The 23,940-nt window shown below is 62.5% G+C and overlaps 3 protein-coding genes across 6 annotated transcripts; 1 reads left to right on the plus strand and 2 right to left on the minus strand.

Annotated features, from left to right (window-relative positions):
• Nucleotides 1-8,176: 8,176 nt before the first annotated feature.
• EIF4E1B (eukaryotic translation initiation factor 4E family member 1B) lies at nt 8,177-9,667 on the minus strand. 2 transcript variants are annotated; one of them, XM_074155797.1, is made up of 7 exons: nt 9,650-9,667; nt 9,387-9,478; nt 9,177-9,272; nt 8,974-9,037; nt 8,658-8,771; nt 8,407-8,546; nt 8,177-8,291 (listed from the first exon to the last, which is right to left on the minus strand). In XM_074155797.1, the coding sequence occupies exons 1-7, from the start codon at nt 9,665-9,667 to the stop codon at nt 8,177-8,179; spliced, it is 639 nt and encodes a 212-aa protein (XP_074011898.1). The 2 variants fall into 2 exon arrangements, with proteins under 2 accessions (XP_074011898.1, XP_074011897.1); XM_074155796.1 differs by having other exon boundaries at nt 8,407-8,771.
• A 1,155-nt stretch (nt 9,668-10,822) lies between these two features.
• SNCB (synuclein beta) lies at nt 10,823-14,092 on the plus strand. Of its 3 annotated transcripts, XM_074156200.1 has the most exons (5): nt 10,823-10,943; nt 12,392-12,430; nt 12,770-12,888; nt 13,735-13,824; nt 14,060-14,092. In XM_074156200.1, the coding sequence occupies exons 1-5, from the start codon at nt 10,823-10,825 to the stop codon at nt 14,090-14,092; spliced, it is 402 nt and encodes a 133-aa protein (XP_074012301.1). The 3 variants fall into 3 exon arrangements, with proteins under 3 accessions (XP_074012301.1, XP_074012304.1, XP_074012302.1); XM_074156203.1 differs by lacking the exon at nt 13,735-13,824; XM_074156201.1 differs by lacking the exon at nt 12,392-12,430.
• Nucleotides 14,093-16,232: 2,140 nt separating this feature from the next.
• Nucleotides 16,233-23,541, minus strand: LOC141469788 (glutamate dehydrogenase 1, mitochondrial-like). The gene is made up of 11 exons (XM_074155498.1): nt 23,439-23,541; nt 22,882-22,937; nt 22,324-22,387; nt 21,600-21,694; nt 21,214-21,393; nt 19,235-19,372; nt 18,934-19,071; nt 18,153-18,233; nt 17,435-17,650; nt 16,994-17,056; nt 16,233-16,349 (listed from the first exon to the last, which is right to left on the minus strand). The coding sequence occupies exons 1-11, from the start codon at nt 23,461-23,463 to the stop codon at nt 16,233-16,235; spliced, it is 1,173 nt and encodes a 390-aa protein (XP_074011599.1). The 5' UTR covers nt 23,464-23,541.
• Between the last annotated feature and the right edge of the window lie 399 nt (nt 23,542-23,940).

Raw genomic sequence — 23,940 nt, forward strand, 5'->3', positions numbered from 1 at the left:
GGGTGCGAAGCCAGCGTGGCTCTCCCGGGTAGCACCGGCTGTGCCGTGGCCTCCATCCACCCCAGCGCAGCACTGGTGGTGCCAGGCAGAGCCGAAGCCACTGCTGACACCAGACCCTGGGTGAGGCCAGAGCCATCTCCCACCATCATCCCCTTGCTGGGGACCTTCTGTGCCAGCCGTGTGCACAGGCAGGGCAGCACACATGGGGTGGCACCCATGGGTGCTCGCTCCTGTCCCACTGTGCTGTCCCAGGCCCTGAGCCCCAGCACATCCCGCATGGGCACTGGTGGGGGCCAGCCGGCAGAGGAGACTCCCAGCCCTCTGTGGGCCCCAGTGCGGCAATAACCACCCTCCTTCAGGCTGGCTCATTATTACTGATGGCATTTGCATGGAAACAGGATGTTTTTACTCCTCGCGGCTCCATCTGCTCCTGCTGAAGTCACCGCGCCGCACGTGAGCTCCTGGGGGGCTGCCATGGGAACCGGGGCGAGCTCCCCCCGCAGCGCTGGGACCCCCAGCCCAGGCTCCTATGGTGGCCAGACCCCCTGGCCAGGCACTGGGGAAGGGCAAGGAGGGGGTGCCTGGTGCGTATGGCACCCATGTCCCCAGGGCATGGTGTTGCCCTGGGGCAGCACAGCGTGGAGGGGGCTGGGGGCCCCCGGCACTGTGCCAGCCCCATCTGCTCCTTGCACCGCTCTCCCGGGATGGCTTCCAGCTCCTGCTCCTGGCACTGCACTGGTGGTGCCAGCAACAACACTCCCACCGCCCATGTGCCCACCACACACCCTGCCTGCCCCACCGCCTGCCCAGGGGTGCTGGGGGTGCCCGGTCCTGCCCCAGCTTCGCCTGGTTCCCTCACCATGTGCTTGTGACGCACGGTGCCAAGTGGGCGCTGCGCCGAGGCCACCCAGCGTCACCCTGTGCGTCCCTTCTGCGCTGTGGGACAGCATGGCTGGGCCGTCAGTTTGGAAGCGGCAGGGCGCACTGACGAGTTAATAGACTCTAATTAATACAGATTGGGGAGATCACTTTCAATTCTGCTCCCTCTCCCTCTTGCTGAGGAAAAGCTGAGGGGGCGGATGAGCCAGATTCCGCTCCACAGCCACCGGAGCCCTGAGTCCTGCTGCTGCCAGTGCTGTGCCAGCCCAGCCTGTGCCCATGGGGACACCTGCTGGGGTGACACGAGGGGTCACAGCATGTGGGGAGCCACGGGACTCGGGGGCTTTGAGGAGGGGAGCGTGGTGCCCACCTTGGTGTCCCCAGCATGACATGCTTAGCACCTGGGTGTCCTGCCACCACAGCAGCCCTGGGGGGATGCCGGAACCACTGGCCCCACTGGGTGCTGTAAATGGATTATTACTCAGAGTAATTAAGATGGAATTAAAAATTAATTCTCTTCTCCAGTGTGCCGTGGTCGTGGCTCAGCCACGTGCTGCATCCATTGTGCCAGGGCTTTCTCCAAAAAGAAATTGGATTGGGGTGGAGATGGAGGGAGGGCATCACCCACTGGGTGGCGGTACCTGGTCTCCATGGGCTGTGGCTGCCACCTCCTTGGGGACATGGAAAGCACCCTCCAGCGTCGCTCCCTCCTCACCATGTGTCCTGGGAGCCATGTCCAGCTGGACCAGCCCAGGAGAAGCAGCTCCCACCCATCACCGGAGTCCAGCAGAGCTCCTGCCCGTGCCCTGCCCAACCTCCTGCCCGGCCCCGGCAGCAGAGAGCAAGGCCAGCCCTGAGATTTTCTAAACTCCCATCAAATATTTAAATAGGTATTTGAGCTCATGTATAATGGATCACCCTCGAGCTGCCTCCCCATCCATTTGTGGTATTTAAGGAAGTCGAATATTAAACACCATTGTATTAGCAAAACCGCCGTCTGCCTAATTGAGTTACAAAGGGAGAAGGTGCTGACGAATAAACAATGCATAATGCATGGCCCTGAGAGCAGGATGCAGCCGGGACCCTGGCACTGGACAACGGACCCCGGGCTGTGGGAGTGCTGGGGGCTGGGAGGGTGCTCCGGCAGGGGGTGGGCAGCTCTCCCAGATGGGAGAGCTGAGGGTTTGAGGAACACACGTGACACGCAAGGGACACATACCGAAGCGTGGCGTGGCATGGCATGGCATGATGTGGGACGGCATGGCACAGTGTGGGACATCCTGGGCCTCATCCTGCACAGGGATGCTCAGAAATGGAGCCAGGAGCCCGAGAACAACCCCAGCCACACAAGGAACAGAAAGATTATGAAAATGAAAAGTAAATAAATATGGATGTTGAGGACCTAATTCTGATAAGAGGATTTTCAAAATTAGCCATTTGCAAGAGTAGATTAACAGCGCACAGCGCCGGGGGCAGGAAGGGCTCCATTAAGACACGTGGCAAAGCCCGTCCCAACAAACAGCCCCCTCCTTGCAGCCCCCAGTGCCCGCAGAGCCCCCCCGCTTTTTAGGGAGATGGATTTGCTGCTGCTGTGGGGGAAAAGGCTGGAGGGGCTGGGGCACAGCGCGGTGCCACCCTGCATGCATGGGTCCCGGCAGAGATGGTGCCACAGTGCTGGGACCTCACTGGAAAGCAGCAGTGGCCGGAGGCACCGGGGTGCTGGCACCTGCACCTGGGCAGATGGGAGAGTGGTTGTGACGGTGGCACACAGCCCATGGTCCCCAGGGGTGTGCCTGGCACCCCAGCCTCAGCATGCGGTGACTGCACCGGTGGCAGCGTGGGACTGGGATGTGGGGAGCAGGGTGAACAGGATGCAAAGCCGCTGGCTCATGCAGCCCATGGGTGCTCCCAGCTGGGGCTGGTGCTGATGCCCCCCAGAAGCGCTGTGGGTGCTGGGGTGGGGACACCTCCGGATGCCCCAGGTTGGGTAGGGGCAGGAGGATGCTAGGCTCAGGGAGGCTTTTCATCTCCTCTGGCTGGGATTTTCTATCCAGGCGGCCAAGCAGAAATCTCATTACAGCCCAGCACAAAGGCAGCGTCCCTGTCCCCATCCCTGAGCCTGTCTGGGGCTGGCACAGGCTGGGGGATGGCATGGCTGCGAGCAGTGAGAGGGTGTCCCAGCCATGGGCAGCCAGCAGGGCTGAAAGGGGCCGCGTGCTGCCCCCCAACACCCCTTTCAGCCTCCTGTGTCCTTCACCCCAGCCCAGGGCCTGCCAGCCCCCTCCCCGGCATGACACAGACCCCCTTTGTGGTGCAGGTGGGTCAGGTGTGGGTCCCAGGTGGGTGCCAGCTCCCACAGGGCCTCCAGACCAGGCGTGGGGCAGGGCACAGGCGGCCTCGGCACCCTGGGTGCCCGGCACTCCCGCAGCAGCAGCAGCAGCAGACAATTAATTAGCAGGGCGGTGGGAGAGCAGCCGGCGGAGCTGTGCGGGATCGATGGGTGCATCGACCGCCCGGGAAACACTATCCCTCCCAGCCAGAGACGCGGCGCTGGGGCGGGTGGGCAGGGAGCCCAGCAGCCCCCCAGCCGGGTGCTGGCAGGGGGTTGTCTATGGGCTGCAGCATCACCAGCCCCTCGTAAGAACCCCAGGGTGCACAGGGCTGGGAGGGAAAGGACAGGCACTGGTGGCACTGCCCGCTGTGTGCCATGTGCCCCAGTGGCTGTGGGGCTGGCGGCTGCTCCCCCTGAGCCAGGAGAGTAGTTGGTCCCTGTGCCATGCTGGGAGGACGTGTGGGTGCTAATGGACCCCCCCCCCCATTTCCCAGCTGTTGGGATACATCTCTGTTGATGGGGAGCACAGGCCGGTCCCTCCAAGCTGGGGGTGTTGGCTCGCGTAACCAAGGGATGGGGCTGTGGAGAGGGGCTGCGCCGTGCCCGTGGTGGAAGCTTGGGGACAGCTTGGTCATAGTGCCTTGTGGGGGGACAAGGTCCCATGGGCACGTGCCAGGCAGGCGGGGGTGCACCCAGGCCATGGCATGGGGCCAGCAGAGTAAAGCCCAAGGTGACGGTGGCTGGGGGGGCACAGGGCAGGGTGGCGGGGACAGCACTGCCTGCCACAGCGCCGTGCCGCAGCCATGCCTGCAGGTCTGGTGCCTGCAGATCCGTGGCCACGCGGCTCCTGTCCCCGTCCCCATCCCTGTCCCCATCCCACCCGCCCGCTCCCCCCGCCTGCCCCCGCCGAGCGGGAAGTGCCAGCCCGTCCCTGCGGGGAAGGAGAGTGCTCAGCCGTGTTGCAGGAGCCTGGTTGCCAGCGTCATGCAGATGAGAAGTGACAGCAAGGGACCCTTCTCAGGTACAGGCTCCCTGCGGCGCAGGGCAGCAGATACTGTCCCCCTCTCCTCCGCCCCTGCTGCTGGCACCGGGGACAGCCCTGCAAGCCCTTAACCCCTTCCTCTCCGTGCAGACCCCTCCACGCCAACCCCGCCGTGCAAATCCAGGTGTGCAAATCCCACCGTGCAACCCCAGATGTGCAACCCTCCTCCCGTGCAAACCCAGCGGGGGCGGGCAGCACCAGCAGCGCCGTGCCCTCCTGCCCCACGCTGCAGGCACAGCAGGCAGGGAGCAGGGATGGGGCAGGCAGAGCCTGAGGCCCGGAGCAGGACCCATGGGTGCAGCCCCTCTGCTGCGCCCGGCTGTGTCCTCCTCCCCATGCAGGAGCCCGAGCGCGGAGGGGTCCGTGGGCCCCTCGCCTCCCACTTCTCCCGCACTGGCTGCTGTCTCCGGGGAGGTTGTCATGGGAACGGTGCGCTGTAGGTACCCCTCACTGGGTACCCCTCCTCACGTGCCATGGTGCTCATGGATGGATGGCGAACTCGGCCTTGCCCTCAGCAGGGTGGGCAGGGAGGGCACAGGGTACCTCGTGGGGGCATGCCCCCACCCAGGAATGCTCAGGATATGCCAGAGGTACCCAGGGCTGTGGGTCCCCCACATGCCCATGTCCTCCCTGCCAGGGCCAAGAGCATGCCTGTGGCCCCCCAGGCAGGCGATGGGGCAGGGAGGTGGGCACAGGCACCACGGGAAAAGGGTGGCACAGCCCCAGCATCGGCAGCCGCGCTGCCTGCCCACTCCCACGGTGAGCCAGCGCTGCTTGTTCTTCCCCCAGCCCACGCACCACCGAGCCAGCAGCTCCTTCCCCCATTACTTTGGGGGATTTTAACCCTGCAGCACCCACCGGTCACAGCGGGATGGGTGCCAGCACCCAGCCTGGCACAGGGTGTGTGTCTGGGGCAGGAGGCAGGATCTGTCCTCGCTGCTGGAGCTGTCAGAGGCGGTGGTGCAGGGAGAGGCCGGGCTGGCAGCCTGCCGAGCCGAGGTGCGGAGCAGCAGTGCCCAGCCCTGGCTCCACACCAGCTGCCAACAAGGTGACCCTGGGTGGGCACCTGGCACCACCAGCCTATGCCACCCACTCAGAGAAGGGGACATGAGTCCCCAGTCCTGTACCAGCCCAGTGCCACGCTGCTCTCCCCATCCACTGCTGTGCCCAACAGCAACTGTGGCCCCACACCCCAGCCCCACTGTGCCCTATGGGTCCCTTACCCTGCACCCCCAAAACCCCACCAGACTCCACTGCACCCTGGCCCTCCTGTCCCACTGTGCCCCATGGCTCCTCTGGCCCCCCCATCCCTGTCCTCACCAGCCCCCCTGGCTCCAGTGCCCCCCGCCCCCACCTGCATCCCTGCCGCATGTCTGCTGCCATCTGCCTCTCCCTTTTGATTAGTATTAATTTTTAATTATGATTATTGACAGGGCTGCCAGCTTGGCTGCCAGCTGGGACAGCTGCCCGGCATGAGACAGGCTAGGGGCAGTCCTGGCACTGTCGTGCTCACTGGGTGGCTCCTGGCTACCCCTGCACCCATCAAGGAGGGTCTCCAAGTGCCCCTGACCTCTCAGCGCCCTCTTCCCCCCCGGGAAACAGGGATCCCAGAGTGTAGGAGCTGAGTATGGAGGCCATTGCGTGGGGGGTGTCCCTAAGGGTGGGTCCAGGTGGGCACAGCCAGCCCCCCCGCCCCTGGCCTGGCTGGGCTGCCAGGAGCCCATAAAGCCATGGAGATAAATGGCCCCTATTACTTTTCCAATCAAATGAAATCCCACTGTGGCTGCATGTGCGTGGCAATGAACCACGGCAGCACGCAGCAACCTCTGCTGCCAACCCCCCCACCATGCCAGGTAACCTTGGCCCCCTAGCATGGCAGAGTGCAGAGCACCCCATGAGCACAGCCCCCTTGCTGCACCCACCGTGAGGACAAGGGGACAGGGACAGCGTGGCATGGGGTGGGTCTCAGCCCCAGAGCCAGGAGGGCTATGGGGAGCACCATGCCAGGCAGAGGGACCAGCAACTCCTGGCCCTCACCCACTTCATGCTGCCACTGCCTGGAGAGGAGGGAGGGGGGGGACACACAGGGGCCACTAACGGTGCATTGGATGGGGGTCTCAGCCCCCCCCTCCCCCCAGCTGCAGGCCTGCCAGCCCCACAACCCGCGCCCCAGGCGTGGCTCCCACCTGCCTGTTACCCGGGGGTAACCGGAGGGGGTGGGCAGCTCTGCCGCCCCCCAGCAGCCAGGGCTGGGCGAGGGACCCCCAATGCAGGCAGGGCAGGCTGCCAGCCCCGCCGTGCCGGAGCTGGCCAAGCCCGGGCCAGCGGCACCATCGCGTGGCGAGGGGCCGGCAGTGCAGGCAGCACGCGCTGCCGGAGCGCGGGCAGGGGAGGCTGCAGCTCCAGCCCCCGCCGGGGCAGGCAGACACCGGGGTCCCCCTCCTCAGGCAGCCCAGGCTTGGGGGTACCACCCACATACTGCCTGTCCCCCCTTCCTGCCGTTAGCCATGGGGCCAGTATGGCCCACAGCATTCCAGCCCCAGTTGCCCTACGGGGGAGGGCAGCAGGGTCCTGTCCCCCTTCTACCTGTGCAGAGAAGCAGCCCAGGGCCAGCATGTGATGAAGGGACACAGGGACATGGCCTGGCACATTGCGTGCCAGGGAGAAGCTGGCACCACCACCGCCCTTCTCTGGCAACATCTCTGCCCCCCTCCCCCCAGTGTCAAGACTCTGTCCTCCTGTGTGGGACCATCTCTCTGCAAACCCAGTGCAGCTCTGAGCCAGCACAAGCACCACGCAGCAGTGGGGGACAAGTGGCCCCAGCTCTGGGCCCAGAGGGAGGCACCGATGGGCTGGATGTGCTGCCCTGGACAGAGTGCAACCCTGGATTGATCCAGGGCCACCCAGGTGCTCTAGGAGGGGATGGAGGAGGCTGCTCCTGGAGGAGGGCTGCAGTGAGGCCAGAAGTGCAGGCAGCACCACCAGGAGGTGAGCAGGCAGCTCCACCTCAAGAACCTGAATAGGCGGGAGGGGGGGGGGGGGAAGGACAGACCCAACAATCAAACACACAAACAGAAGATAAAAAGGCAGAGCATGGGCTGGGCTGGAGCAGGGGGAGAAAAGTAAGGGATTCCATCTGCAGCCAGGGCCAGGGCGGCCAGGAGGGACAGCAGTGGACATGGGCCATGGAAAGGAGGAGCCAGCAAACTCCCAGGGCTCAAGGGGCTGAGGCTGTGAACCTCCAGGTTATTGGCACCAATAAACCCTTGGGAAGCAGAAAAGCTTCATACCACCCATGCTGCAGGTGCCTGCGGGAGGGGATGTGAGCAAACACGCCCGAGGTGGGCAGCGTGGGGACGCCGCCATGCTGCGGCCCCAGCATTGATGCTGTGGGAATGCTGGGCAGCCCTTGGCTGGGGAGCTGGTCTTCCCAAGAAGGCAGACCTGTGTCTCACCGATGTGCAGAAACCTGGGAGACATGGGGACCAACTCCTCAGACTGAGCCAACCCATACGAGCTGGGGTCTGGTATCCCTACCCACACCTAGGCTTGCAGGGCAGCAAGCTGTCCCCATCCTTTGGTCAGAGAAGGACGGAGACCCTCCTGGGTAATACCTGGGGTCCCCCAGAGCAGAGGAACACCCCTGCAGCCCCAGGGAGAGGGGCACTGCAGGAGGTAGGGAGTCACATGCAGTGCCCCAAGCCCACAGTGGTGCCCAGGCAGTGCCAGCTCTGCTCCCAGCAGGCAGAAACAGTACATGGCAACACATCATCCCCCTACCAAGAGACCCCACCAAGCAAGAGCCACCCCAGGGTGCCAGAGCCCTGACCCAGCCCTGGACACACAGACCACGCTCAGCTGCAGCCATTCATTATGGAATAGGACAGGGGGTCCCAACAAGCAGTGCCCCACTCCCCCCACAGTCACACCACAAACTTAGTCTTGGTGAGGGAGCCGCTCTTGGTGGCCGTGTCTGCGTGGGCCTGGTACCCAATGACCACCTTCTGCGACAGGCCCAGGTGCTCCTTGTAGACACGCCTGGAGGAGTGAAGGGGCTGAATGAATAGGGCAGCACTGCTTCTCCCGCCAGCTCCCTGCCCACGGACCCCATTCCCCCCAAACCTGCCCCCCCTCTCCCCGGAAGCTGCATTACCCAATGTGGGTGACCCCTTCCTGGTTCTCTGCTTCCCGGGTCCAGATGGCAATCTTGTCCCCCTTGGCACGGATGTTGATGACAGCCCCGCACACCTCATCGCTGTAGTCATCAAACATCTCTCCGATGAGGCACAGCAGCTGCCGGGAGAAGGGGAGCCCGGGACAGTCCCCACTGGGGCTTGGCACTGTGGCAGGGGGTGACATTGCTGCCAGAACCCTGCAGGACAACCCAAGAGGGGCCACACTCACCGTCTCCAGCCAGAAACGGTCCAGCTCGGTGTGCCGTTGCTGCTTGGCCAGGGTGATGAGCCAGCGCCCACCACGCTTGTTCTGGCTGTCTTCCCACATGGGCTCGATGCCATCCTGGGGACGGGCAAGAGGATGGTCAGGGGCACCAAGCACCCAGGCAGAGCCAGCTCAGGGAGCTGTGAGCACTCAGTCAGGCTTCTCCTCCTGCCCCATGGCCAGGGAAGCCTGCCAGCCCCACTGGCACCCAGTGTGACCCCATAATTCTGGAGGCTGCAGGGGGCTCTGAGGAGAGACTGTGGTGGAACGGGTGTCACACCTTGAAGAGGGAGTAGTCGCAGCCAGACGTGAGCTTGCTGGCGAGCTGGATGTGGCTGTACAGCCTGCACCGGGTGGAGAAAAGACATAGAAGTAGGTGAGAAGAGGTGCCTCAGGGATCCCCAGCACCCTCCTCTGGCCCAGACCCCCCCCCCAACGGGACCTCTCCAGAGGGGCCACATTGCCCACTCATGGGACACTCACGCCCAGAAGTCTTCCACAGTGCTGAACTTGGTGACAAGGCGCAGGTTTGCCTGCCACATTTTGCTCTTGTCATTCTTGAAGAACCACAGTGCCCACCTGGGGAGGGAGGTGATATGGGGAGAGGGTGTCAGCCATGCTGGAGCCCCCACGCAGCCCCAGCACCCCCCTCCCAGCACTGGGGGAGGCTGCCAATGGCCAGGCCCCCCATACCTGTTCTGCAGAGGGTGCTTGCCCAGGCTCTTTGCCAGGAGCAGCTCCTGCTGCTGAGCCCTTCGCCGCCGTCGTCGCTCCTCTTGCCTCCGCTGGGGAAGGAGGGACAGCCCCGAGGAGCCACATGGCTGTCCCAGCAGGGAGCCTGTGGCCCCCCAGCCACCCCCACACCATGACATGGGTCCCACAGCCAGGAGCCCTGAGGGGACAACAGTGCTGCCTGGGATCTGCTGCCAGGCCCAGCCCACAGGGAGAGCACTCACCTGCTCCCCAGTAGCCATGCTGCCCAGCACAGGCTTCCCACTGGCCGCCCCCAGCTCTTAAGTGCCCACAGCCGGGTGGGATGAGGCAGTCATCCCACCTGCAGCTGGTGGGGTGGGAGGGTGTGTGCTGGGGGGGGGGTGCCAGGCCTGCCCCTCCTGGGAAGCAAGGAGATTGGAGGAACCCCCTCTAGGACAGGGACCTGGGGGATGAGGGCAGGGGGTCAGGGTGGGATGGGATCAGGACAGGAGGGTAGGATGGGGTAAGGTGTGGATGGTGTAGGGTGGGATCAAGATGGTGTGATATGGGACAGGTCAGGATGATACACAGATAGCATCAGGATGGGCCCTCGGGATGAGATGGGATGTGATGAGGAGGATGGGATGGGAACAACATGGGATAGGGATGGGAGGGGGTGGGGAAGGGATGGGATCAGAATTGGATGGGATGGAGAAAGGGTGGGATGAGGTGGAAAGAGGACGTGATGAGGAGGGGATGGGATCAAGATGGGATGGGGGGAAAGCATAAGGACAGGGTAGAATGTGGCAGGGGTGGGATGGGGATGGGACGGGATGGGGACAGCCTGTAAAGAGGAAGGGATGGGATCAGGACGAGGTGGGACCAGGATCGGTAGGAGATGGGACAGGGAGAGGGTGGGACGGGGCATAATGGGGGTAAGGACAGGGTAGCGTGGGGACAGCGTGGTATGGGATCAGGACGGGATGGGAAGAAGGTGCAACGCCATGGGACCCTCCCGGGGGAAGAACCCCGCCGGCTGGGGAGGCAAAGGACCGGGGACGCCGTTCCGGTGCGGGACGGGGGGAGGGGAGGGGAGAGGGGCCGGGCACGGCTCGTCCCGTCTCAGCCCGGCGCGGCGCGGTGCGGTCCCCCCCGCGCATCACGGCGCATCGCGGCGCAGCGCATCGCGGCGCGGCCCCGGCACAGCCGCACTGAGCCCGCCCCGCCGCAGCCCGGCCCGGCCCGGCCCGGCCCGCCCGTCCCCGCCGCCAACGAGCCAGGTCGGGCGGGCGGCGGGACCACCGGGGGGCGGGCGGCGGGGCCGGGGGGGGGTGGGGGGAAGATGCGCAGGGATGCGCGGGGCGGGAGGGAGCGGGGCTGGGCCGGGGGGGGCCGGGGCGGGGTGAAGCCGTGCGGCCTCTCCCCGCAGAGCCGCCATGGAGGTGTTCATGAAGGGCTTGTCCAAGGCCAAGGAGGGGGTGGTCGCCGCCGCCGAGAAGACCAAGCAGGGGGTGGCCGAGGCCGCCGAGAAGACCAAGGAGGGGGTCCTCTATGTCGGTAAGGGCCGGCTCGGCCTGCCTGCCCCCCCCCGGCTAATCCCCGCATGCCCCTGCCGGCTCCTTCTGCCTGCCCTTGCCTTCTCCTGCGTTTGCCCTTGCGTCCTCTTGCCCATCCTCCTGCTGTCCCCACCTGTCCCCGGCCCCGCTCCCCGCCCCACGCCTGCCCCTTCTCCGCTACGACCACCCTGCCGGCGGGGTGCCTCGGGACGGAGGACCGATGCCCGCCGTCCCCTGCCCACCCCCTGCCCACAGGGCATGTGCAGGCAGGAAAATGGGGCCCCGCGGGCAGGAGCAGGGTCGGGGCTGGTCCCCAGACTGAGGGGATGGCACTCTCGGGGGCCGGACCCCCTGCGGCTCCCGGCGGTCTGAGCCCGAGGGTCCCCGCGGCTCCTCGCCGAGGATGCTCTGGGGCAAGAGCGCAGAGGGACCGTGATGGAGGTGGTGACCCCCGTGCTGGGATGTGCCCGGCTCGGAGCGGGGGGGCTGGGGACACGTTTGTCCCCCTCGGAGAGGCTGTGCCCTGGGGTGCATCCCACACCAGGGCCACCCCTGCACCCAGCCGGCAGCTTGGCGGGGGGGGTTCCTCTGCGCTGCCCCTCGGGGCCAGGGTCCTTTCGAGGCTGAGTCCTGGAAGACACGGCTGACCAGGAGGAGGCAGCTCCGGGGCAGGCTGCGTGCCCGGCGGTGGTGTGTGGCTGCCCGGGGAGGGAGCTGAGGCCGCCCCTGCCCGCAGCGGGAGGGAGGGCACAGGGCTGGGGCTCCCTCCCGCTCCGGAGGGCACCAGCTCTGCAGGGAGGCTGCAGCCCTGGAGCTGTTCCCCTGGGAGGCGGTGGGTGCCTGCCCTGGACCCCCACCCTGCCCAGGGGTGCGTGCCCTGGATGGGGGTCCAGCAGCTCAAGGAGCGCCCCGAGGTCCTGCAGGAGCTGCCCAGCCCCTGCCTTCCCCCCATCGCAGACGCCCCGCTCCCATCCCGTGGGGTGTCCTGGCATCGGTGGGCAGCGTCACTCTGCCTGAAGGGAGCCTGACAGGGTCAGCATGGCCAGGGGCAGCACCCGGCCCCCAGCTGCTCCAGCTGCGTGGCTTCACGTGCCGTGTTGGCACCAGTTCTGCGTGTGGATTCCAGCTCCCACGGGAGGCTTTGCTCAGCGGCATGGCCAGCGTTCACCTGCCCGGCTGTGCCCCGGCAGGGTGCTGGGCCCCAGGGTCTCTGCCCTGCCTGGCACATGGTGGTGGCCCAGTGCTGCCCCAGCCCGGGCTCCTGCAGGGGCCGGAGGAGCCTTGTGGGTAGCCAGGCGGGTGCTCGACGCCCGGCATGGCCAGGCTGGGGTGCGGGCAGGATGCTGCCCTGGCTCACAGAGCCCTGCCGGGGTCCTGGTCGCGGTGTGTGGCAGAGCCTGGCCACCAGCCTCTCTAACCCTGTCTCTGTCTCTCTCTTTCTACCCCCAGGGAGTAAAACCCAAGGCGTGGTGCAAGGTGTGACCTCAGGTATGGTCCCCTCCGTCTCCCCACCGTGGTACCCCTCTGGGCCCAAGAGTGTGGCCGTACTAACGAGATCAGAGGCTAATTGAGGGGCTGATGTCACCCGGCTAAAGCCTCTTACATAACTGGGCCAGCAAGGAAGGATTTGCGGCGGCTGCTCACACTCCCTGCCCAGCAGCATCCTGGCCCCCTCCCCTCCCCAGCGCCCGGGCAGGGAGGCGGGGAGGGCCTGATCCTGCCCAGCGACTCCCCACCAGCCTCCCCCCCCCGGGTGGTACAGGGCATGGAGCCGCAGCTGGCCTGGCACAGGGGGGGGGCACTGATGGGCACCCCCGGCTCTTGCAGTGGCTGAGAAAGCGAAGGAGCAGGCGTCCCAGCTGGGCGAAGCGGCGTTCTCGGGCGCTGGCAATATCGCGGCGGCCACCGGGCTGGTGAAGAAGGAAGAGTTCCCAGCGGACCTGAAGGTGAGACACCCCCCACCACCACCCTGCCCCAGGCAATGCCGTGCCCACGGGGATGCCGGCACATCCCCAGGCTCGGCAGGGAGCTCCCCGGCTGCTCCCCAGCCCCGCGGGAGGGACCCCGAGGGTCCCCAGCTGCTGGGCCTGTGCCCGGGGCGGGCTGGCATCGCTGCCCCAAGCGTGCCGGCTGCGTGTGTGGCCGCTGCGGACGTGTGCGTGCCCGGGCTCCGGCATGGCGGCCAGCGGCGCGGGCCAGAGGCGCATCACTCCAGCGGCTGCGAGGTGACCTGGCAGCTGCGGGAGCGGAGGGACGGGGAGGGGCAGCGGGTTCGCATCTCGCCGCCCCCATGAGCCGTTGGCTTCCAGCTTAGCCCAAAATAGCATCAGCTGAAGAAATGAGGCCACCGCCACCACCGCCGCTGCACGGGGAGACCGGCCGCCCCCCTTTCCCTCCCGCCAGCTGCTCTGCCAGCCCCAGGGAGGGGTTACCCAGCACCGCCCTCCCCTGCCAGGGATGCAGGATGCTCCTGCAGCCCCACTGGTGCCTGGAGGCCACCAGGACCCACACGGTGCCCGCACCCATCACCTGCCCGATGCTGGGAGCGATGCAGGGACACATACACCCAGGCCCTGCTCCCATGGCCTCCTGCCTGTCACCTCCCAGCGTGGTGGGCCAGCATGTGCCCAGAGTGCTCTTGCCAGCCACCCCCACACTGGGCCCCCCAGGTGCAGCCCTCAGCATCCTGGGTGCCTTGCTGGTCTCTACCATGTCCCCCCCCCCCACCATCAGGGAGGGTGGGTGCTGTGTGGGGGTGTGTGTGTGGGACTGACCCCCTGCTTCACCCCCAGCCAGAGGAGGTGGCCCAGGAGGCTGTTGAGGAGCCGCTGGTCGAGCCGCTGCTGGAGCCAGAGGGGGAGAACTACGAGGAGCCCCCACAGGTGAGGGGATGGGATGGCAGGGGGTCGCAGGGCACTGTGGAGGGCTCGGTGTGCCAGCGCTCAGCTTGCCGGTGGCCATCGCTGTCCGGAGCAAAGCCCAGAGCCTGCTGGCTCCTAGGTGCCCTGTGGCCACAGCCCTGCAGCCTTGTGGGCAGGCTGGCCTGGGGTGGGGGGGACAGGGGCTCTATGTCCAACCTGAGCTCTCTCACCGGCTCTTTCTTTCCCCACCCCGCAGGAGGAATACCAGGAATACGAGCCAGAGGCATAATGGACCCCCGTCCTCGCCTCTTCCACCAGCAGCACAACGAACCGCCGGTAGCCCCCTGCTCCTCCCCAGCTGGCCCCGGCCGGTGCCCGCGTGCCGGGGAGGAGCAGGGGGGGCCCTGCCCCGTTCGCTCACGAGTTCTTCCTCCAGTTCCGTTCCAAGGGACTCTGTCCGTCTCTCCGTACCATGTCTAGCAGTGAGAAAAACCCGCCGTGCCCAAGCCCCCGAGCGTGCCCGAGCCGCTGGCGCTGCCCGCAGGGGCTGGGGTGTGTGAGTGTGCGCGCGCGTGTGTCCCCGCAGCCCGGGTTTATCGCTCTGTCTCCCTCCCAGCGCCATAAACCCCGGCTGCGTCCCGGTGTGTCTGTGTCTGTACAAAGCATGTTTACCTGCTCGCGGGCTGCTGTACATTTTGCTTGCACGCGTGTCCCTGTGGTTCTGCTCTGGTCATCGTGGAACTATTTATTTTTTTTTTTTTTACATATATCTCTCTCTATTTATGGGTGGACGGGTCTTTTGCCTTTGTGAACCCTTTGGCGCCCAAGCCCGCTCCCCAGCCTGCTGGGTGGTGATGGTGCCCACGTGCCCCCCCGCCCTCCCCTCCGAGGTCCCGTAGTGCCGACGCTGTGTTGTGACGTGTGGCATGGATATCCCCCCGCCCCCGTCGCTGGATGTGCAATACGAGGGCAGCTGCCAGTGACACAGCTGCCCCCGTGTCCGTGAATAAAGCCAACTCTTGTCTGTAGAGCCCTGGTCCTGGTTGTGGGTCCCCTGGGGAGAGGGGTGGCCCCGCGCTTTGGTGGCAGGGGTAGTTTTGGGAAGAGGTGGTTTTTGTCTCGGGGAGTGGGCAGGAGTGGGTCCTTGTGAGGACAAGATGCCCTCCTGTCCGCTCGCTGCTGTGTCAGCAGCAGGTCACCATGCCCTGGGCCTCCAGCCATGCTCTGGCTGAGGCCTGGGGCGCAGGCAGTGTCCCCATGTCACATGCCAACGTGCTGGCTGCAGTGCTTTTTGTCTGCAGGTGAAAGCAGGGGGTCCTTTGGGGCTGAGGACCCCGAGCTAGGTCGAGACTAGGCAGAGTCCTGGGCTTGAGCACTGGTTCCCTCCAGGAGATGCCGGCTGTGCTGGGTTCAGGTGTTGGGCACGGGATTCCCTTGGTCCTCCCTGCAGCAGGATGTGCTGCTGTTTGAAAGGTACCTCCTAGACACTCACCCTGAGCTTGTGCTAAAAGCGCAGAGCAAAGGGGAGCCTCTCTCTCCTCTACTGTCCCCACCTTCCTATGGGACCTTGCTTAGGGGGGCCAGGAACAGGCTGGCACCTGTGGCTCGCTTAGATGCAGTGCGACCACCTTAAGGGCAGGTGACTGCCACACACCACTACGCGATGCCCACCACAGCAGGGGGTCCTGTGCCCACCACAGAGTGCACTCTTTGGGACTTCAGCTCCCCCAAAGCAGGGCCACCAACCCAGCCCGAGTCCCCAGCCAGCGTCCAGCCCCTTCACTGCAGCACAGGCCGGGATGCGAAGCTGGGCTGCGCCTCCCTGCCGTGAGTATCAGATTAAATCCCCCACCCGTGCTGGCTCGCCAGCTTTGCCGGCAGAGTGAAGCTGCAGCAGTCAGCACGGCCACACAACAGGTTTGCTGATGCCTGCAAATCCCCACCCTGGCTCTGCTCCCCGTGTCTGCGCCAGTTGCAGCAGTGCTTGCAGCGCCCACCGCGCATTATTAAATGGACCAAGACGGCTGTTCCTGGGGCTGGCTGTGCCGTGGGCTGTCCCCTCCCCTACAGCTAATTGCATTTTTTCCTTCCCTTGTCCAATTCTGCCAGCCATGGGCAAACAGACCCAAACCAGCAGTAGCACAGCTTCCTCCAGTGCCCAGGAGGCTACAAAGGGGCTGTGGGGAGGGAGTGTGGGGGAAGACAGCCCCCTGCCCAGAAGAGCTGAGAAACAGGCAGCAGGGAGAGAACGTACTCAAACCAACCATTTATAGAGACCAGGGTGTCCCCTCTGCCGTACATGGTGTCCTGGGCACCTCCTGTGCAGCTGAACTGTGATCCTCGCCACGTGGCTGGCAGTGATGCCTGGGAACTGTGACCCTCACCGTGCAGCTGGCAGTGATGCTGGGGCAGTCTCGCTGAGTGCTGTGTCAGTAGGTGAAGCCGGCCTCATTGTACACGGTCAGCACCTTCTCCAGAGCGCACAGGTAGGCAGCGGTTCTCTGGTCCAGGCCCAGGTTGTACCTTGCAGCCACGGCCATAATTTGCTAGAGAGAGGAGAGCTATGAGGCCAGTGTGTGCTGGGAGGGTCTGGGGGCAAGGGGTGGGCAGAGGACCCAGAGAGGAGGGTGCAGGCAGCACCATGTGTGCAAGCACCAGGCCAGGCCCTGCGAGCACCTAAAGGGGAAGAGGCCACCTCCACACCAACCAACCAAGCGGGCTGCTCTCTAAGACCTGGAGCCACCTATGAGCAGGTCTGGAGACGTTCTCCAACTGCTGCCCCATAGCACTCCTCTGGGGACAGGCCCTGCACCCACAGATGGGCTCCATGAGCATGGCATGCAGCCACTTCCCCAAGGGGTGGCATGAGACTCCTCCCCCAGCAGCACCAGCACCACCCTGCACCCACTGTCTCATCTAAGCAACCCTGGAAATGGGGAACACAGCTTCAGGGGGATGGACAGAGGGACAAGGACCCAACAGCAACAATGAACACTGCTGAACATGAGGCTTTACCCAAAGCGTGGACACAGCCACCACTGAGAAGATGACCCCAGGCCTTGTGATGACCCACCAGGAGTGGTCATGGGGTGCTGTGGGTGGGCACCCCTCAAATCCAGCCCAGAGCCTCTGCAGCAAGGCAAGGGGCCTGACAGCAGGGATGGGCAAGGCCAGGAGCCCGTGGAGGTACCTTGGCTGACTGCTCCATGGTGTAGGCCAGTCCTGAATACACGATGTCCTTCTCTGAGGCACGCTGAAGGAGAAGAACAAGGGAATCCTTTGTGGGAAAGGCTACAGGTTGCCCCTGCAAACCCATTTATCAAACACAGCCCCTCTGCTTGGTGCAAGACCACCACAGGTGGTCTAAGCTTGGCTTGCCACCTCTACACCTGGCTCCAGCACATGGCTTGGCTCCCAAGGGACTCCCTGCAGCACCCAGCAGCGCCCTCAGATGGTAGGGCTGTACCACCACACAGCGTCTCCACTCCATCCCCTCCACTGTTGGGATGACAGCATGGGGGGCTCCATGCGTGCCACAAGCTTGGCTTTCAGCACTGGGATGGCAGACAGGAGTGCCTGGGAATGTGGAACAAGTGAGCCAGAACAACTCTCCATGGTTGCAGACACTTACAGTCACACGGGCCTGGAACTCTGGGGATGGGATGATGGGGATCTCCCCTCTGGACTTGCCAAACCACTGCTCCAGGCTGTGCTGCACTGACTGCAGGAGGTAGTAGCTGGATTCCCACTCATATTTGAAGCTGAGGCGGCCGTAGCTAACGTGGTTCAGGTTCTTCAGCCACTCAAAGGAGGACACGGTCACACCACCTGCATTCACATACACGTCCTGCCAAGGGCAGCAGATACTTCAGATTTGCTGCTTAGGGTGACCCTGAGACCCATCTGCGGATCTCTCCTCCTCTGCCTTGGGTCCCTCCCCATACCCTTGGGCTCTGCCCTGAGAGACAGTCCTGATGGCTGAATCCTCAAGCCATGGTGGCTCTGCACTGCTTCTGAGCAGAGACACCAGCTGTTCTGATGGGGTGTGATGTGGCACAGTTTGCTGCTGGCCCATCAGTGGCCGCAGGACAACCCAGTGCAGGCCATGAGCCCTGTGGTCTGTCACTGCTGCAGCCAAGAACCAGGAGGGTTCAGAAGGGACACCAGCATCTGAGATGTGCTCAGGAGCTGGGGACAAGGCAAGGAACAGGCTGACTGAGACAGCACCGTCAATGCTGCCTCATCCCAGAGTCTGGCAGAGCCCAGCTGGATCCACATTGGTGCAGCTGACAACACTGGGGGGCCCTAACAGCCACGAGCCCACCATCTCACCGTGGCAACGGACATACCGGGATGACCAGGATGTTTCTTTGCAGGAATATCTCGTGAGCTGCTGGTGTAGTGGGGCCATTGGCAGCTTCTGCAATGATCTGAGAGCACAAGCAGAGCAGAGGTGAGATAGGTGGAAGAAATGAAAGAAGAAACCAGTGACAGGCTGCTTTCCCTGCTGCTGGATCCCCCCCTACCAGGCTGCTTCTGGTGGCAGGGGTCTGGGCACTCGCCTCCCCACTGAAGCTGTTCAGTATGAGCAAAAGCTCAGGTGTTTTGCACAAAATGATTAAAGGCTCAGGCCGCAAAAGACCTTGGTTGTGACAGAGTCCCAGGTCCCAACACGCCCAGTCCCTTGGTTCCCTAGAGCTCACAGTGAAGGTAGGAAACTGGCATTCACAGCAGTCCCCTAATTTGTTCACTCTTATTTGCTGCCTATGATGTTTGGTGTCAACACTGTGACACCCAGTACCTTCGAGGATATCACCTCCTCTGCCCTGGGGGGAGGACCTGATGCAGCAATGAAGACTGAGGATGCCAGAAGAGCCAGCCAAGGTCACTCCAGCAATCCTTGCTCCCTGCCAGCAAAGGGAAGAGCTCAGGCTTTCCTCTTCCCCTGAATTATGTGACCTGCCACCCCTGCCTCAGGCTCTGTCCCTCTGGCACAGCGGGCGAGTTGTCAGTGCTGTGATGTGACACCTCCCTGGGGTGCTGAGTGCCAAAAGTGAAGGTTCAGCTGGGCTGTTGTCACTCACACTGATGCGGGGCCTGTTGGGAGCGTGCAGTGTGAGTGGCCTGTACCTTTGCTTGCACCCGGGGTGCATTCTCCCTCGTGAGCTGCTTCTCAATAGCTGCAGGGATGAGGATGTCACAGGGCACCTCCAGGATGCTGCCATCATAGGGCTCTGCTTTTGGAAAGCCAACTATGGTGCCGTGGCTCTGGAATGAGCAGGAAACACCGCTGGATCCAGCCTGGCAGCACGGAGCACTGCCCTCAGAGCTGGACCCTGCAGAAGGTAAGGGGCAGCCCCCTTCTCCGTGGGCGTTTCAGAGACAGGCAGTGACCACCACCCCCCAAGAACAGGGGCTGGGCTCAACTCACCCGCTCATAGTCTTGTAGCTCCTTGGGGTCAATCCCCCTGGGATTGTAAATGGCTCCGTCTGTCTCCCCGACACAGATGCAGCGGGCTCCATACTGGTGGAGGTACTTCATGGTGTGCATCCCCACTTTGCCAAAGCCCTACAGCGACAAAGAGCAGAGACGGGCTGGGGAGAGGGAAGTCGTGGGGACAAACACTGAAAACTGACCTGCTGCTCTGTTAACAGTCCCCTCTCAGGAGCCTGAGCTGAGAAGCACAAATAGCCTGATCTAGCAGTTCTTGGTGAATGTTTTGGCTGGATGGAGACTAGGACCTGGCAGGACAGAGATGCCCTTGGCTAGTTAGAGGGTTGTGAAAAGCAGAGCCTGTGGGATAAAGGCTTCTAGCTCAGCTTGCCTTTATCACCCCCAGAGCTCCTGGACATCATGTTCCAAGCCCAGCACGCCATTCAGTTTCTAACAGCTGGTCTCGACAGAAAACGGGTCCAGTGAGAAACAGTCCTGTGGTGGGCACCACACAGCATCCAGGCAAGACCCGATCAATCCTCCTGCACCTCACACTGAGGGGGTGCGATTGGCTGCCACGGCACAGGGCAGGGCCATGGTGACAGCTCAGCTCTTACGGGAACAGATGATTTTGCACTGTCTGTCCCAAAGCACTTGCCAGCTTGGTACAGCTCCTAAAAACAACACTGGTTCCTGAGACTGCAAAAACATCCCCCAAACACAGCAAAATTATACACACAGTAGCCAAGGACTTCATCCTCACTCTCTGCCGTATCAGTGAAGCAGAAGGATGTGTGGAAAAAAGGGATAAGCAAAGGCAGGGCTGTTCCTGAGGGCACTGCAGGCAGCGGCCCCAGTGCAGCCTCTGTTCAAAGCCTCTTCCCCGCAGCAGGGAGCTGCATCGGGGAGTGAGCGCTCAGAGGGAAGCACAGAGCGCCGGCTGCGGGCAAGACTTCAGCTGTGCGGCTTCCAACTTATTTCTCCCTTGCAGAGAGCAGTGGCCTCTGCAGGAAACAGGCAGCTGCAGGCAGAGCGGACAGTGGATCTGGGCAGCAGTGCCTGGGTGAAAACAGGAGCTTCTGGAGCCACAGCAGGGGGAAGCACCTCACCGCAGTTGTGAGCGGGCCCTGGGCTGCAGGGAAGGGAAAGTCCCTCCAGGGAGGAAAGGGAAGAAGGCAGGGCTGGCACCCTCAGGGTCCCACTGAGCTCTCAGGCTGCTGGGAAAGGAAGGCCAGTGCAGGCCAGACCCACAGAGCACCCAGAAGAGATGGGGGCTGCACACACAGGCAGGACCCTTTGCTGTGGGTAACATCATGGCTTGCTGTGGGTAGCAGTGACAGAAATGTGACGTTGTCACTGAGATCAGTGCTCTCTACCCAGTCTGGCAGAGCCCCCTGTGTCCTGCCACCTCTCAGCTCTGCCTGCTGCGCAGATGAGGGTTGGTCACAGCTTCCATTTTATGAGTGATTTCAGACAGGATGGCTACAGAGAAACCTTGGGAATTCCCAGGAATGCCTATGCGGACTAAGCAGTGTGGCATCCCGGGATCTCTGCAGGCAGGAGGTCTGAAAAACTGCTTAAAGGGGTGCCAGCGGCCACAGAGTGAGGAGAGAGTCAGGAAATCATGTCCAGGCAGCACCGAGACTGAAAGCTCTTCTGGAAAGGAGGGCCAGAAAGATCCTGAGGAAGATCCCTGAAAAGATCTTCAAACTGTAAAAGGGTAGTTAGGAAAACGTTTTTCACTATGAGGGTGGTGAGGCACTGGAACAGGTTGCCCAGGGAAGTTGTGGATTCCCCATCCCTGGAGGTGTTCAAGGCCAGGCTGGATGGGGCTTTGAGCAACCTGCTCTAGTGGGAGGTGTCCCTGCCCATGGCAGAGCGGTTGGAACTAGATGATCTTTAAGGTCCCTTCCAACCTAAATCATTTTATGATTCTAAGTGTCCTCTTCAAAACTCCAGCTCAGCTGAGCACTCACCTGCAACACAAAGGTCTTGCCGGGGAAGCCGGGGCTGAGGCCGATGCAGTCCATGTAGTCTGTGTTGGTGATGTAGTTCTCAATGCCATGCATCACCCCCCGCCCGGTGGCGGAGTGTCGCCCATGGATGCCTCCCTGGCTGATGGGCTTTCCTGTCACACACGCCTGGGCATTAATGTCCTGTGAGGCCGGGATGGGGAGAGCAAAGGTTATGGCCTCACCTGGTGCAAGTCCTCTAGAGAGGACTTTCCCCAAACCTCAGCTTCCCTCACCCTTCCCCAAGCTTCAGGTAAACCTAAACCAACTCCCTGGCAAGGGCCTCTGGGCACAAACCCTCGTAGTGCCCACAGCATCCCAGGCTCCAAACCAGCACTGCTGGAGCTTACCCGGTACCCCAGCGTGTGGGTGTAGGTGTCAGCTATCCAGGACATCTCCCGCTCCCCAGTACTGACATCAGGGGCCAGCACGTCAATCCCAGGCCCTGTGGAGGTAGAATAATCTGTCAAATCCTGTCTTTTCGATTTGTTTGCTTTGCTCAAACCAATGGCAGGTGCACAGCCAGGTGATTTACACAGGCTGGTCATGTCCTTGGGCACACCAAGGAGTCTCCTGACCAAAGCGTGGTGCTGCCCATGGCCCAGGGTCTCCCCAGCTTCCCTCGGGCATGAACGTCCTTGGCTTTCACAGGGTCTCTGCCATGTCCCTTTCCAATACTTTCAAGTAAAGTGGGGATGTAAAGGTCTTTGTGCTATGACTAGCACTCACGGCGCTCTCTATCATGCACTGAGGCAGGAGAGACCTTCACTCCTCCCTGCAACTGTGTAGAGGGATGGAGGGTAATGCCAAGGTGAGACCTCTGCCCAGCAGTAGCTGTGAGGCAGCCTGGGCCAGCCCCGCTGTGCTGAGCATCACACGAGGCTCCCTCCGCTCCAAATTCACACCGCAGACAAAGCAAAGCAGGGAGTGGAGAGCAGAGCACCAGGGCAGCGAGCGCTGTTGACACACAGCATGTGAGCAGCAGCCTCTGCCTGCTCAGCTGGGCAGCCGCTGCCCACTCCCCTGCCTGCAAGTCACACACTGCTTAGGGAACTGGGACAAAACCGCTCTCACCTATAAACCCCTTCTTGGACATCTCTACAGTAAAATGCCTTGTGATTTTCTCCAGCTCATGTTCCTGTGCAAGAACAACAAAACACAGTTGTTACTACAGGCCCCAACAAAAATCACTGAGCCGCAGCACAGCATCTGGCAGCTGCCCTGCCCTGCCCTGCCTGCACAGGGCACACCCTGGCATCTCCAGGGCGTTAATTCACAGCAGCTGGGAACCCTGGATCAAAAAAGAGAGATGTGTGAACTCCTGGTCTCTTTGCTCACTGCCCTTCCAACCCCTCAGTGATTTGCACCTTCCCCCAGCAGAGCAGGCAGCGTCCGTACTCCAAACTCCTTCAGCTTGTGTCTGGCCAGATGCACTCACCCATAAACCAGAGTTCACCACCCTTCCCCCCGCCCCAAGCTGCTTTTCACAGTCGCTGGGTGAGTGTTACTCACTACAAACGCCTCCCCCCGCCTGTCAGAGCGCATCGCTGTGATACGCACCAAGAGGGAGGGCTGTGCAAATGGAGCGTGAGTTATGGGCCGTCGGCAGGGGAAGGAGAGGAGTGAACTCACTGAGTATTTCTTTGGATCGATCCTCACACCTGTCATGGCACCACCAAAAGGAAGATCTGGAAAAGACCAGGTAAGGCAGAAAGATGTTCTCTACCAGCTCACTGCTCCTCAGGAGGAGGGGGACGTGATCACGGCAATCATGAACTTGTTGGTGAATCCAAGCAAGGGGCCAGTGCTTCCCCACACTACACTCGGCTCCCCCCTAATGCCACATGGCCTCTGTGGAGCAGAGCTAAAGGCAGGACAGGATACGGTCCCTGAGCCTGCCACAAACGCCACCAGCCAGAGCTGAATCCATGACAACCCAGGCACAGAGACTGCATCTGAGAAGCACGATGCTTGATGCTCCCTGATTAACACGAATATCCCGGACTGCCAGTGGCATATTCTGCAGCCGCAGCAAGCCTTGCCCTCGTACATCCATGCCCAGAGGAACATCCTGCACTTCTGGAGCACTTCTGATTTTCAAAGCACCTAACGAGCTTTTCTGACTCACTGTATCACAGCCCCATCCCATGCCCAAGTCACCACATGCTTTATGTTCCCCTTGTACTTACCCACTACGGCGCATTTGTATGTCATTAATGCAGCCAGAGCTTTTACTTCATCGACACCGATTGAGCTGCTGAAACGAACCCCTGGGAAAAGAAAAAGAAATGAAGAGTCCCTGCCTTTTTACCACAAATGGCAGAGGCATTGTAGGAAAGGCTTTGACTCTTCTAAAACAGCATCTAGTCACAATAGGTGATCAGCAATTATTCAGCTAGATCTGTTCCTCCAGATCATCACAGAACAGAAAGTGGTTTCCTACCAGCCAGCTGTTCCAGACACAGGCCTTTGCCGTGGTAAGTACCTCAAGCAGCACAGCGCAGGATGGTGAAAACCTCAGGCTAAGGGAAAGGGGACAGGAGGCTGGGACACCCCCCTCTCAGGCTCAGAACAACTGTTGCCGCTTTGAGGTTTAGGATGGGAAGTCAAACGCACACAGGGGTGGCCAGCAGCCACACTGCTCTTGTGCACCAGTGTGAGCTGGAGCAGCCAGGCCGCAGCTGAGGTTGC

This window comes from Numenius arquata, chromosome 11 (assembly GCF_964106895.1).
Source record: "Numenius arquata chromosome 11, bNumArq3.hap1.1, whole genome shotgun sequence".
NCBI classification, from domain to species: Eukaryota; Metazoa; Chordata; class Aves; order Charadriiformes; family Scolopacidae; genus Numenius; species Numenius arquata.

Coding starts and splice junctions, on each gene's coding strand:
- EIF4E1B (XM_074155796.1), bottom strand. Junction 9,273..9,386: donor AAGCACCCTCTGCAGAACAG/GTATGGGGGGCC, acceptor CTCCCTCCCCAG/GTGGGCACTGTGGTTCTTCA. Junction 9,038..9,176: donor ACTGTGGAAGACTTCTGGGC/GTGAGTGTCCCA, acceptor CACCCGGTGCAG/GCTGTACAGCCACATCCAGC.
- LOC141469788 (XM_074155498.1), bottom strand. CDS start 23,463: ATGACATACAAATGCGCCGTAGTGG. Junction 21,695..22,323: donor GTCCAAGAAGGGGTTTATAG/GTGAGAGCGGTT, acceptor CTACCTCCACAG/GGCCTGGGATTGACGTGCTG. Junction 18,234..18,933: donor CACCCCGGGTGCAAGCAAAG/GTACAGGCCACT, acceptor TTGTGCTCTCAG/ATCATTGCAGAAGCTGCCAA.
- SNCB (XM_074156200.1), top strand. CDS start 10,823: ATGGAGGTGTTCATGAAGGGCTTGTCCAAGGCCAAGGAGGGGGTGGTC. Junction 12,889..13,734: donor AGTTCCCAGCGGACCTGAAG/GTGAGACACCCC, acceptor CTTCACCCCCAG/CCAGAGGAGGTGGCCCAGGA. Junction 13,825..14,059: donor ACTACGAGGAGCCCCCACAG/GTGAGGGGATGG, acceptor CCCACCCCGCAG/GAGGAATACCAGGAATACGA.